Here is a 13,683-nt window from a genome sequence, read left to right on the forward strand (position 1 = left end):
GCAATCCTTCCACCTCAGCCTTCCAAGTAGCTGGAACTACAGGCGTGCGCTACCACACCCGGTTAATTTTTTTGATTTATTGTAGAGATGAGGTCTCACCAAATTGCCCAGGTGGGTCTCGAACCTGCGGGCTCAGGCAATCCACTCACCTCAGCCTCCCAAGGCGCAGGATTACAGGCTGAGCCACCGAGCCTGGCTTATTTATTTATATTTAATGAGGTAGAAACAAGTAGACTCAGCTCCCAGCTACCTAGGACAGCCTCAGGGCAAGCAACAGGAAGGGCAGTAGCAGGCCCAGTCCTTCCAGACTATATAGTGTAGGCACGCTACCCAAGCTGTGAACAGTAGAAAGACTAAAGCCTAACGCCTGCCAGTGAAGAGTGTGGTTCTGGGATCAATCTGGGTTCAAATCCTAGCTTCAACACTTTCTGAGTGTCCTAATTTCTTGTTTCCCTGTGCCTCAGTTTCCTTATCTACTTAAACGGTATCAAGTCAGGAAATACTTACTGAGAACCTGTTGTGTACCAGGCACTGTTCTAGGCTGTGTGAATAGAACAGTGAGCAAAACAGGTTTAGAGGTTTGCTCTCATGGTGTTATGGACAGAGGGGGAGAGGTTGCTCTAGGGATAAGAGTTTCTGTGATAAATCCTGCAGGGTAAATGATTACATGAGATAATGGCATATGGTACAGGATGAGCTAACATTAGCCGTCATTGTTGATAAAAATCAGCATCATCTCCTAGAACACTATTGTTATGGTCTTTATATCCAGTACAAATCCCAGTGCTTCTGCCAGTGCTCAGCTTCTGGCAAAAAGCCAGTGGACGGTTGTCAGGGCTTATCCCTCACTGCATCAGACTTGTAAACTGCCCATCATTCCTGTGGCTACTTCACTGCTGGACCCTGGGGCTGCTGGGGTGAAGATGCCCACCCCAACGAAACAAGTATTACAACATACACAAAAGACACTCTGCTGGGAATTAAGTGCTGTAAATACACTCCATGCACACGAAGCACGGCTCTGATGGAAACTGAGTGGAGACAGGTCGGAGGCTGATTAGCCTATGCCCGAGCTTTCCATTCTATACCACGTAGGTTTTGATTAACTACTACAAAATTGGCAATCAGAGAATTCCCGCTGTATCTTCTTGGGTGAATATAAGCTCCCAAATGTTTCACAGAACATTCCTAGTCACAGTAGTACAGGTGCAGTAAGAAAAGGAAGTTTGACACTTTTTAAGAAGCAGCAAACATTAACATAAAGGAGACAGAAACTTGACCTGTCCCTGAATGGTTTTTGCAATGATGCTTTTGGCAGAAGATTCCAGTTCTTCGTTGATTTGGTCACCCAACATTCGAAGACGACCGGCAACAATAACCACGTCAAAAGAGGAAGGCTCTCCTAAGACAGAGGGAACACATTTGTCACTATGCTTGAAGGGATGACAAGTCCCAGGAATCTGGGCAACAAGAAATTCTCCAGTTTTTAAGCAATTTTGGTATCATCCTCTCCCAAGAACTTCAAAGTTCTGTCAGTGCCAACAGTCGGAAAATCTCCCTTCATTGGGAGTCTCTTTCCCTTCAGGTGTTGCTAAAGGTTCAGTTTGCCTGTTGAAACTTAAAAGGAAACAAAGCAAACTCCGAGGGATCTGCAATTCCCCCTTAGGCCAGAAGCCTTACCTGAATCTGGTTCATCCTCACAGTAGAGGTCCCGGTTGGCCACCTGCGATGGTGAGCCCAAGAAGTCATGGAGCAGAGTATTCACAATGCATTCTGTTTGTTCCTCAAAAGTTTGGGGGCTCTTCATTTTAGATGTTTGTTGCCGAGTTTTGCTTTTCCACACCACAAGCAGTTTTCAACCCAGCAGGAAGTTAGAAACACTGGTAAACCAGCAGATTTGTCTACCTCTTGTAAAGTTTCCTAATTGGACATGTCCTTTCTCATCAGCTTTCTTAAAAAATAGCTGCTCAGACAGGTGGAACTTTTCTAAAGAGGAGGCTGATCTATGCTGAAGCTTATCCAACTGAGAACTGAGGGGACTTGTCAGACTTTATCTCAGAACCACACCCTAACCAGTATGTATGATTAATAAATAACTTTTATAGTTAGCTGATCTAGAACTGAAATAGAGTTGAGGAAAAGCCTCTTGGGTAATTTCATTAAGAAATACTTCCTGGCCGGGCTCGGTGGCTCAGCCTGTAATCCCAGCACTTTGGGAGGCCGAGGCGAGTGGATTGACTGAGCCCACGGTTTCAAGACCCACCTGGGCAACTTGGTGAGACCTCGTCTCTACAATAAATCAAAAATTAGCCAGGCGTGGTAGTACTTGCCTGTAGTTCCCACTACTTGGAAGGCTGAGACGGAAGGATCACTGCAGCCCAGCAGGTCGAGGTTGCGGTGGCTGGGAGCATGCCACTGTACTCCAGTCTGGGCAACAGAGTGAGACTCCAACTCAAAAAAAAAAAAAAGAAACACAAGAAATACTTCCTGTTACGTTCTGTATATGGCATAATTTCAAGGAAGATATTGGAATTATAATAGACCAGCATTCAACTTCTGATTATGGCATTTATTTGCCATAACTATGCAATGATTATTTACCAAGCATTCACATGTAAGGAACTATACTTGGCACTACAAATAACACAGAAAATATAAGAGGCAAGGTTCTATGTTCATGGAGTTTACATTCAACAGAAATGACAAATATTAAACAACTACTCACATAGTTTCTTATGCTATTGAGAGACAGTGTACTTTGAGGGTATAATAGGGAAACAGCCTGGGACATTGGGAAGGCTTCTTTAAAGTAGTAACATCTCAGCCTGGGCAACATAGCGAGACTTGGTCTCTACAACAACAACAAAAATTTAGCTGTTTGCAGTGGCACATGCCTGTAGTCCCAGCTACTTGGGAGGCTGGGGCAGGTGGATTGCCTGTGCTCAGGAGGTTGAGGCTGTGGTGAGCTGTGAACGTGCCATTGCATTCCAGCCTGGGTGACAGAGTGAGACCCCAACTCAAAGAAAAAAAAGGAGTAATATCTGAGATGAGTGCTAAAGGATAAGTAGGAATTCTATTAATTAAGAGGTGGAGAGGAGTGGCTCACGCCTGTAATCCCACTTTATGAGGCCAAGGCAAGAGGATTGCCTGAGCCCAGTTCAAACCAGTCTGGGCAACTTGGCGAGACCTTGTCTCTACAATGCATCAAAAAATTAGCCAGGTGTGGTGCTGCACGCCTGCACTTCCAGCTATTTGGAAGGCTGAGGCGGAAGGATCACCCGAGCCCAGCAGGTTGAGGCTGCAGTAGCTTTGAGTGTGCCACTGCACACCAGCCTGGATGACAGTGAGAGTGAGACTCCAACTAAAAAAAAAAAAAAAAAAAAAGAGTGGTAGCATATATAAAGATTGGGAAGGTTAGAAAAAAAACCAAGTTGGGTATTTGAGGAATTATAAATGGGGATAATACAAAGTATTTCACAGGGAAATTATGATTAGATACGATAACGTTATATGACATGGCCTGGCACTGTTTGGCCTGCAATAAGTATTAAAAATGCCTTCCTTTTAGCCCAAGGCCTAATACGAGGGTAACAGTGATCTGAGATTTACTCTCTAACACAAGGATTTTGCTAACAGGGTTGGACTCCACCATTGTTTTAAGAGTTTTCAGGATTAGACACTTACCTGTAGTGGCTGCCTTCTTAATGTAGCTAAATCTAGATTTCAAGTCTGTATTTCAAAGCAGCACTCAAGCCTATCAGCAAATCTATCACTCAAACCTGTTTGCTCTGGTAAAGTTATTAATAGCCCCAAATAAGAAAAGATTCAAGCATAAACAGTAAGTCAGTTGTTCAGAATGGAATTTCCATCTTGCAAAAATAATCAGAGCCAATCTTCTGTTTCTGCTCCATTCTAAAAAAAAAAAACAAAAAAAACCATATGACCACCACCCACCTATTAGAATAGTCAAAGTCCAGAACACCAACAAAGCCAAATGTTGGCAAGGAAGTGGAGCCACAGGAACTCTCACTCATTGCTTGTGAAGGTATAGAATGATACAACCACTCTGGAAGACAGTTTGGCAGTTTTTTACAGAACTAAACATACTCTTACTAAGCATATCATTCAGCAATAGAACTTCTTGGTATTTATACCAAGGAGCTGAGACTTATGTCTACACAAAACCTTGCATAGTCCATGTTGTAGGGCTACAGAAACAGAGTGCAGGCTCTCCTGGGCAGGCAAAGTACATTTTCCTCCTTTGTTTACTTCTCCCTGGGTCTTCAATGTCACACCCTACCAAAGAGCCCTTTCACCCCAGCTTGCATGCCTTCGGCCTTGCAGTTCTAAGATTGTGCAGTTCTAAGATTGTGAAAAATGATGAGGCTAGAAGTTTTTCCCCATCACTTGTTTCTCTTGCCACCCTCTGGTCACAACAATTTACACCCCCTCCCCAAAAGCTTTGTCTCATTTGATCACTGGCTCAAAGCCCAGGATCTTGTCATCTACACCAGATGTGGATATGGATGAAAATCCTCAGGTGAGTTCCTCAGCATGGAGACAAGTAAGAAAACAAGTCATGTGTCTCCCCTCCCCCTCAAGTCCCCAATATCGGAGAAAGGGATAGAATAATTATAAGAGAGGGGGAAGCAGGTCACAGTGCCTCATGCTTACAATCCCAGCACTTTAAAAGGAGGCCAAGTTCAGGATTGCTTGAGTCCGGGAGTTTGAGATCAGCCTGGGCAACATAGCAAGACCTGGTCTCTATAAAAAAATTTTAAAAATTAGCAGGGCATGGTGGTGCATACCTGTAGTTCCAACTACTCAGTAGACTGAGACAGAAGGATTGCCTGAGTCCAGAAGGTCAAGGCTGCAGTGAGCCATAAACATACCGCTGTACTCCAGTGTGGGCAACACAGTAAGACCCTGATTCAAAAAAAAAAAAAAAAAAAAAGAGGAGGAATGGAGACAGATCACAGTCACTGGTCTATAGCAATAAAATTATTATGGCCAGTAACTAAGCAAATGATTGCTTCTGCATGTTCCAAAACACCACTGTCTTCATGAGACCTCATTATATGCAAGAAATACTTCTTACCTGTCCTGTAAGACAGACATTAGAAGGCTGACATTGCTCTAAGAGCACAGTATCAATTACTCTCAAGGATTTTTTAAAAAATAAGCATCTACTTATATCACATCATCAAACCACAGGTCTACAGAAGCTAAAGAGAGCTCCTGGGGGAAGAAATATTAAAGAATTAACTTCATGGTATACTTGAGCTTTGGTCATTTTGCTTATAAATTAGGAAAACTAAAAACAAAGCTACAGGAGAAATCATTGAGAGCATTTTTCTTTTTTGAGTTGGAGTCTCACTGTTTGTCACCCAGGCTGGAGTACAGTGGCCACCTGCAGCCTCAACCTACTGGGTTCAGATGATCCTTCCACTTCAGAGAGCATTTTAAAAGCACACTTTGTAGGTTGGGCACAGTGGCTCATGACTGTAACCCGAGCACTTTGGGAGGTGGGGGCGAGAGGACTGCCTGAACCCAGGGGCTTGAGACCAGCCTGAGCAACTTGGCCGAGACTTCATCTCTACAATAAATAAAAAAAAACTAACTGGGTATGGTGTCACATGCCTGTAGTCCCAGCTACTTGGGACTACAAGAAAAAAAGGACACTTTCTAAAAGTAACAATTTCATTACAGAAAAGCAGTCAAGTTGAACTTAATCTTCTAAAAACTTCAACAGTTGGGATCACTTTACTATCAATATTTAATCAATTGCTAAGCCATACCTAATTTTCTCTAGGTTGATATTTCAGTTATAGCCTTTACTTTTTTTTTTTTTTGAGTTGGAGTTTCACTCTGTCACCCAGACTGGAGTGCAGTGGCCGCTCCCGGCCACCGCAGCCCCGACCTGCTGGGCTCCAGCGATCCTTCCGCCTCAGCCTTCCAAGCAGCCGAATTACAGGCATGCGCTACCACACCTGGCTGATTTTTTGATTTATTGTAGAGATGAGGTCTCGTCTGCCCAGGCGGGTCTCGAACCCATGGGCTCAGGCAATCCACTCACCTCAGCCTCCCAAAGGCGCGGGATTACAGGCTGAGCCACGGAGCCCGGCTGCCTTTACTTTTTAAAAGCCAACCAAACCCTGAATTGTACCCCACATCTTTAAAATAAAAAAATTTTTTTAAAAAGTCAACCAGTTTACTCAATGTCCACCATCTGCATCCTGTTCCCTTGCTATACTTTGAATTGACAGTACTTTCAATTTTTCTTTCTTTTAGAACTATTTAAATGTTCATGGTTTAAAGAACAAATAAAAATACAGAAAATGCAATTCTGAAGCTATTCGATCCCTCCCTTTCCAGTCTCTGGGGATCCATGGTCTAAATCAGTGGTTCTTAAGTAGGGACAATTTTGTCATTCAACCCCACCCGCCCGTAGGAAACTTTACAATGTCAGGAGACAGTTTAAAAAAAATTTTTTTTCAGTCAGAGTCTCTGTTGCCCGGGCTGGAGTGCAGTGGCACATTCATGGCTCACTGTAGCGTAGACCTCATGGGCTCAGGCAATTCTGCTTCAGCCTCCCGAGTTCCTGGGACTACGAGTGCATGCCATCATGCCTGCCTTACTTTTTTAATTTTGTAGAGATGAGGCCCCACTATGCTGCCTAGGCTGGTCTTGAACTCCTGGGCTCAAGCAATCCTCTCTCCTTGGCCTCCCAAAGTGCTGGGATTATAGTCATGACCCATTGCACCTAGTCTAGAGACATTTTGAGCTGTCACAACTGGGGGTTCTACAAGCATCTAGTGAGTAGAGGCCAGAAATACTGCTAATAATCATTCTATAGTGCAGAGGAACATTATCTGGCCCCAAATGTCAATATTGCCACTTAAAAAAAATCCTGGTCTAGATGAAACTCCATTATTTTCTGTGTAGTTGGTGCAATATAGTAAAATAAACATCAAACATCAATCCCAAAGCACTATCAGAATTGAATTACTTATAGCCATTCATTCAATAAATATTTACCAAGTAATAGTATGTAGCGGGTACGTCGAATCAGAAGGAAAGACAATCATTGTCCTTAGAAGTTGTCCAGAGAGGAAGACTATTCAATAAAAAACTCACGAAACCTGGGCTGTTACCAAAAAATTCAACACTGTTATCTCCTCTTATTAAAAGCCTACCTGAGATAAGTGATAGCTGTAAAATGATCTTAAGTTTATTCATACACTGAGATAGCAGAAATTCTTGAATTCAGCTGGATGATAAAGGCTACATGCTTACATCACGTTATCTTTGGTCCTTAAAGAAATGCCTTCATTAATTCCATGTTACTTATGTGCTCTCAGCTGGGTGTGGTGGCTTAAGCCTGTAATCCCAGCACTTTGGGAAGCCAAGTCGAGAGGACTGCCTGAGCTCGCAGGTTTGAGACCAGCCTGGACAACTTGGCGAGACCTCGTCTCTTCAATAAATAAATTTTTAAAAATCTAGCCTGGGTGGTGGCATGCATCTGTGGTCCCAGCTACTTGGAAAGCTGAGGTGGAAGGATCACCTGAGCCCAGTCGGTCGAGGCTGCGGTGTCCCTGAGGGTGCCACTGCACTCCAATATGGGCGACAAAGTGAGACTCCAACTCAAAAAAAATGTTATATGCTCTGGTTTCACTGAAAAACACTGCAAGAAAGTCACGTGAAACCCTTTACTAACTTCCCGTAGGATCTTGTACATATCTTAGTGTCACCTTTGTGAAACTACATGCCAATTTCTTTTAGAAATGAGTGTTTGTTCCTTTCTGGTGACAATGTTTCCCTTCACCCTGACTGCTAGATCTCTGACAGAGCCAAATCCGAGCTCAGCTAAATCATCTATGGAGGCCCTTATGGCCTCAACATTGTCCCATCCCCAATCCAGCTGGTTTTTACTGGTATTTTAATTGTCCCCATTCTGGATTATCTAGTCTTTTTTATATTTTACCATCATCATTAGATCTGTTCTTGCCATAAATGGTCCCAATTAATGTATAAAAAAATGTATATAGTGTATAATGTAATGTATAAAATATGGTCAGGTGGCCGGGCTCGGTGGCTCAGCCTGTAATCCCAGCACTTTGGGAGGCCGAGTGGATTGCCTGAGCCCGTGGGTTCGAGACCCGCCTGGGCAACTTGATGAAACCTCATCTCTACAATAAATCAAAAAATTAGCCGGGCGTGGTAGCACGCGCCTGTAGTTCCGGCTACTTGGAAGGCCGAGGCGGAAAGATCGCCGGAGTCCAGCGGCTCGAGGCTGCGGTGGCCATAAGCGGCCACTGCACTCCAGTCTGGGTGACAGAGTGAGACTCCAACTCAAAAAAAAACACAAAAAAACAAAAAAATATGGTCAGGTAAGAATTTTTAAAAAGTGAGGATAAGCGGTAAGAAAACGATTACAATACTGCTACTAGAGGTAAGCACTGGCTATTTGGACAGCTTGAAGGAGATAACAGATGAAGGAAGCGAGGGTGGCAGAAAACTTCCTGAAGGAGCTCATGAATGAACTGAACACTGAAATACAGACTAAGTGTTAATTCAAGAAGAGATGAAGGCGAGGAAGTGTTCTAAGCAAGAAATAAAAGTAGGTGTTGAGGCACAGAGGTGAGAGACGCTGGTGCATTCAGGGAACTGCAAGTGATTTGCTTTTGCCAGAAGAGGGTGGTTTGGGAGTGGCATAGCATGACACCAAAGAGGTGCTTTGGATGCCACACTAGGGTCGCTGGTCAAAAAGCAAGACTGGAAGCACGGAGAACAGTCAGGGTTTTACCATAATAACCCAGGGAAAAGATGACCCCCACACAAATGATGACCTCGTCAGTTTCCACATGTCAGTCATCTTTAGTTAGTAACACAATCCCTAAAACTGACAGAAAAGAATCCAAATCCCTTCCTCTCACCATCCCATCTCCTTACCAACATGAACCCTTACAACATCACCACTGAAAAGTGGGGTCAGTCGCCAATGGCAAGGAAAGAACTAAGTCAATGATCTCTGGCCAAAAACAAAAGAATCCTGATTCCTAGATTTTTCATTCTCTTTTGCATGTGATGTTATCTTGGTTTATAGGCAGCTCTAATAAGAAAGACCGAGGAATCCTGACAGCTATTCATCTTACTCAGGACAAGCAGTAAGAATCTGTTATGACTTTATGTCTCCAATTGCTCCAATCACAGTTTCTAATACAGAAATAAAGCTGGTCAGTGTCTCAGTCTGTGCTTCACTGTGTTTCACAGAGATGTGCATTTCTGAGTTCTCAGGCTCCAACAGCAGTTCTGCTAAGAACAGACAGCCAGTATTGTCCTGGGCACCGAGGTATGCTTTCCACGGCTGAGCCCCAGCCCTGCTCATTGCCATGGTCTGAATGTTCACTACTTGAAGAGCCATCTGGAGGGCGCCAGGCTGGGCTGCTCCCTGCCAAGGCAGCACCTGCTGATGAGCAACCTCGAGGCTCAGCCAGGTTTTCTCAAAATACTCTGCAGTAAGATGGCGACTGGGGACTAGCGTGAGAGCCCCAGACTCGGGAAGTTCTTGCACCGTCTCCTTGTTCGCTTCAGGAATCAGGGGTCCTAAAAGAGTCAGAAAGCTTGTGTAAGAGACGTTCTTACTCTGTAGGAGCTAATTTCTCTGAATTCCCAGCAGTGCACAATGTCGATTTTGCCTTTGAATAAATGGCTTAAATAACCAATGATGCACATCTCCCTTGCTCACAAAGGCTCCAACTTAGGTGACAGTCTGAGATTTAGTGCTAGGATACTCTACTTTCGACCAAACATTGAGAAGACACAGACTTATCCTGACAAGATGTAAGGTAGGAACTAGTTTTACCTGATGTGGCAAAGGATGCGGTGTTAGGGAGCTCTAGAACATGATGCTCTGCCCCCTGGCATTTAGAGATAGTTGCCCAGCGCGCTTTGCCATACACGGGCACCAGCGTGTTGAAGTCTGAGGCCCAGCTATTCACGGGTCTTTCTGCAGGATCCTCTAACAGTCCAAGAGATGGATCAGATTTAGGGCTACACAGGATCCGCTTGACTTCATCAATGCCAACTAAGAGGAGGCGATAATAGAAGAGACCTCGGTCCCGTACAGCCATATCCTTTTCTTCCTCTGAGGTAAGACAACAGATTGAATGAGTTAAAAAAAAATACTTTCTTCCGACCCTTGTGCCAACCATAATAGAAAAAAAAAATGAAGGGGAGAGGATACCCTAGAAAGCATTACCATTTTCTTATTGGGTCCCAGACACGACTCGCCAAACAATGAAAGCTACGAGAACTTTTACTATGGGCCATGGCAGGCACTATTTCCTTCTGAAAAACCCACCTATGCAGTAATACAACAAGCGTCCCAGCATGTCCTGGCACTCAGCAGGGCGTGAGAGGAAAAGGCGCAGCAGAGCAGTGAGTAGCTCCATCTTAACGGCTGGAAATGTCTCCGACTTCACGTTCTCCACGAAGTCCTCCAACACATAGGGAGCATTGGGGATTCTTTCCCCATGGACCCCAAGCAGCCAAATAAGTGCCTGCTTCCCCTAGGGCATAAGGTAAGACCAGGTGTCCAACACTTGGCTGTCCACAACACAAGAGACAGTCAACAATCATTGGTTTGCCATTTCCCCTAGTGCCAGCAGAAAAGGTATAAACTTAAATTTACTCCAACTTGCATTGTATTGATTCCCCCTACTATACTCTCTACAACAAACTGGAATAAAATCCTAATGCACAAGAGGAAACCCAAAACTCCCATAACCTACGCCCATTAAGCAAATAAGATTTCCTCAGCTCTGAGGCCTCTGGCCCAATTTGAAGTTTAGTGTTTCAATGGAAGCTACTCAAAGAATTGCTCTAAATTTTTCATGAAAGTGGTTACTAGAGTGCACATAAGAGTCATCAGTGAAGCTTCTTAAAAATATATCTGTCTAGGATGGGCGCAATGGCTCACGTCTATAATCCCAGCACTTTGGGAAGCTGAGGTGAGAGGACTGCCTGAGCCCACGAGTCTGAGACCAGTCTGGGCAACTTGGCGAGACCTCATCTCCACAATAAATAAAAAAATTAGCCAGGCGTGGTGGCATGCGCCTGTAGTTCCAACTACTTTGGAAGACTGAGGAGGAAGGATCGCATGAACCCGCAGGTTGTGTGGCTGTGGTGTGTGGTGGCCTTGAGTATGCCACTGCACTCCTGCCTGGGTGACAGTGTGAGACCCCAACACACACACACACACACACACACACACACACACACACACACACATATCTGTCTAGGTCTACCACTCCTAAATATTTAAGTCAGCAGACCTGGGATGAAGCTTAAATCTTCATTAAAAACTTCACAAATGACTGATTCTCATTCTAGTTAAAAACTCCATGTTCTAAATCTCTGACTCAAAATTGTTCAAGAGAACAATGGCATCAAACTATCAAAGTATTTGTAATAAAAACCATCGATAAATCCAGTTTTTATCATTTATATGCCATCTACATCCAAAAGAGAATTGAGGCAGCAATCCATTCTAAGAGTTTCCACTGCAGACAGAGTAGAAAGAATAATTAGACTCCATTTCAAAGGGCAGAGTCCCAAGCAGTCCCCCTCTACCTAAAAGTAAAGGAGAATGACGTCTACCTCACTATCCTGAATATTCTCCTCACAGCCGGGCAGGGCCTGACACACAGCTTCAGTACACTGAGGACACAACCAAACCAGGTCTCGGAACGTCTGCACCACCGCTACAAGTCCAGGCACAAGAGCACAGGATTAGCACCTCCATGTAGGAAGAACTCATAGGAAAAGTCATGCATTCAGACTACTTTTCTGGCTGGATTTCTGTAAAATAGGTTTTGGGGGGTAGTCAATGATGATCTAAGAAATGCAATGACCTGGGCAAGAAGAGGGGTAAAGATAGGGAAATAAGCAAAGTCATTGCTATCTAGAGCAGGGGTGCTCAACTTTTTGGCTTTAAGAGGAATTATCTTGGGTTACACATAAATTATATAATATAGTTAGTGTAAATACACAGTAAGACTTATTTTATTTTTTATTATAAGGTTTAGAAAAATGAGAACAATATAAAATAGTGGGAAATTTGACCTCATTTTTGGAAAACTCATCTATCAATGTCAGGTTTGATAGAAGTGTTCGCAATTCTTAGTGAGCTCTCAAGGTGCTCGTCAGAAATGTTTGTTCAAATGTTGTTCTTCATGTGCTTATAATTGAAAACAGCTGCTCACAAATATATGTGCTGCCAAAAAGTGATGTCATGAATAAGGCGTGACCGTGAACTTCAAAAATGGAACTACTCATGGGGTCACGAAGAAAATAAATGCTAAAGAAACACATGATGTTAAAAGATTTTGTGGGGCCACGTGACTAGCTGTCCTGGGCCGCATGTGGCCTGTGGGCTGCGTTCTGGACAGGCTTACTCTAGAGAAGTAGTCCCAATCTTTTTAGCACCAGGGACCCATTTTGTAGAAGACAATTTTTCCACAAACCAGAGGTGGGGGGTGTTGAAGGGGGGTCTGGCAGGAGTAGGGGAGGGATCATGAAGCATTAGAGTCTCATAAGGGTGTGAAATCTAGATCCCTTGCACGTGCAGTTCACAATAGGGTTCCTGCTCTTATGAGAATCTAATGCCTCGCTGATCGGACAGAAGATGGAGCTCTGCTCACCTGCTGCTCACCTCCTGCTGTGCAGCCTGGTTCCTATCAGGCCACCAATCAGTACAGATCTGCGGCCCAGGGGCTGGGGAACCCTGCCCTAGAGGACAGCCTTGCAGACGCATGGCAGCCTGAGGACACAATTCCCTGTCAGATCTATAGACTGCATGCTTCCCTGACAGCCACAGATGACGATGCAAGGGAAAGTTTAAACCTCTACATTATTCAATCAACAACAAAAAACGTTTTGAGTATCTACCATAGCCCTTGACAAAATCCTACAAAAGTAGGCATTACCTGTGGTAATATGCTCTTGGTGAAGCCCCAGCAACTCTGTTAGAATCTGTACACACTGATCTGTATAAGTCCTGGCAACACCACCTACAGAAGAAATGAAAACAAAGAAAACTGTTATGTCAAACGCTAGTACCTCATTCCAAAATCATTTCCCACCCATCAAAGACAAAAAGACCAAGGATACCTGAAAAAAAAATCAGTCCTTACGTGATGAAATAAGCAGACTCTCTAAGTTTGCTATAATGGGAACCTTGGTAAAAATGAATCAATTGTTTTCTCTGACTACTAGAAAATTGAAAGCCCACAGAAAAAGAACTCCCCTTTAAACAAGGTTGAAGGCGTACAGTAACAAAGGCATTTATTTGTTTGGTGGTCAGATACCAGGCCCCTTCTTGTTGCGGCACACCCACAAAGGAATATTCCTGCTGGGGACACTTGAAAGCAGTTACTATCTGCAAGGACTCCTACTCTCCTCTTTGCTCCCTTTTCTCTGCCCCTAAAATAGCCAGGCTTTATCCCTAATATGAGGCTTTATTTCTTATCTGAGGCTTTATTCCTAGTAAGAGGCTTTATCCTGAATATGAGGTTCTTCCCCCTCCTGCACCTGAAACCCTCCACAACTCAGCTCCCCAGGTGCTGTCAGGTTATGAGTCACTCTGAGTCACTCTAGCCTTTTGATGCCAGACTCGTGGTG

At 44.0% G+C, this 13,683-nt stretch overlaps 2 protein-coding genes across 5 annotated transcripts in view; both read right to left on the reverse strand.

Moving 5' to 3' along the window:
- The window catches only part of BCL2L15 (BCL2 like 15), a 5,207-nt gene extending 3,344 nt beyond the window's left edge, over positions 1–1,863 (reverse strand). Inside the window, exons 1-2 of the mRNA XM_008058376.2 lie at positions 1,681–1,863; positions 1,281–1,402 (exon numbers count right to left, since the gene is read on the reverse strand). Of these exons, the coding sequence (XP_008056567.1) occupies positions 1,281–1,402; positions 1,681–1,807 (249 nt within the window). The 5' untranslated portion in view covers positions 1,808–1,863. The remainder of the gene's footprint in view (positions 1–1,280; positions 1,403–1,680) is intronic.
- Positions 1,864–9,167: 7,304 nt separating this feature from the next.
- Positions 9,168–13,683, reverse strand: part of AP4B1 (adaptor related protein complex 4 beta 1 subunit) — an 11,925-nt gene continuing 7,409 nt past the window's right edge. For all 4 annotated transcript variants that reach the window (XM_008058378.2, XM_021712494.1, XM_008058379.2 and 1 more), the window contains 5 exons: positions 12,990–13,073; positions 11,662–11,765; positions 10,364–10,571; positions 9,866–10,147; positions 9,168–9,606 (listed from right to left, as the gene is read on the reverse strand). In XM_008058378.2, coding sequence (XP_008056569.1) covers positions 9,179–9,606; positions 9,866–10,147; positions 10,364–10,571; positions 11,662–11,765; positions 12,990–13,073 — 1,106 coding nt within the window. In that variant the 3' untranslated portion in view covers positions 9,168–9,178. The remainder of the gene's footprint in view (positions 9,607–9,865; positions 10,148–10,363; positions 10,572–11,661; positions 11,766–12,989; positions 13,074–13,683) is intronic.

This window comes from Carlito syrichta, unplaced genomic scaffold, assembly GCF_000164805.1.
Source record: "Carlito syrichta isolate Samal-C Ts95f unplaced genomic scaffold, Tarsius_syrichta-2.0.1 Scaffold303316, whole genome shotgun sequence".
In the NCBI taxonomy this organism is placed as follows: Eukaryota; Metazoa; Chordata; class Mammalia; order Primates; family Tarsiidae; genus Carlito; species Carlito syrichta.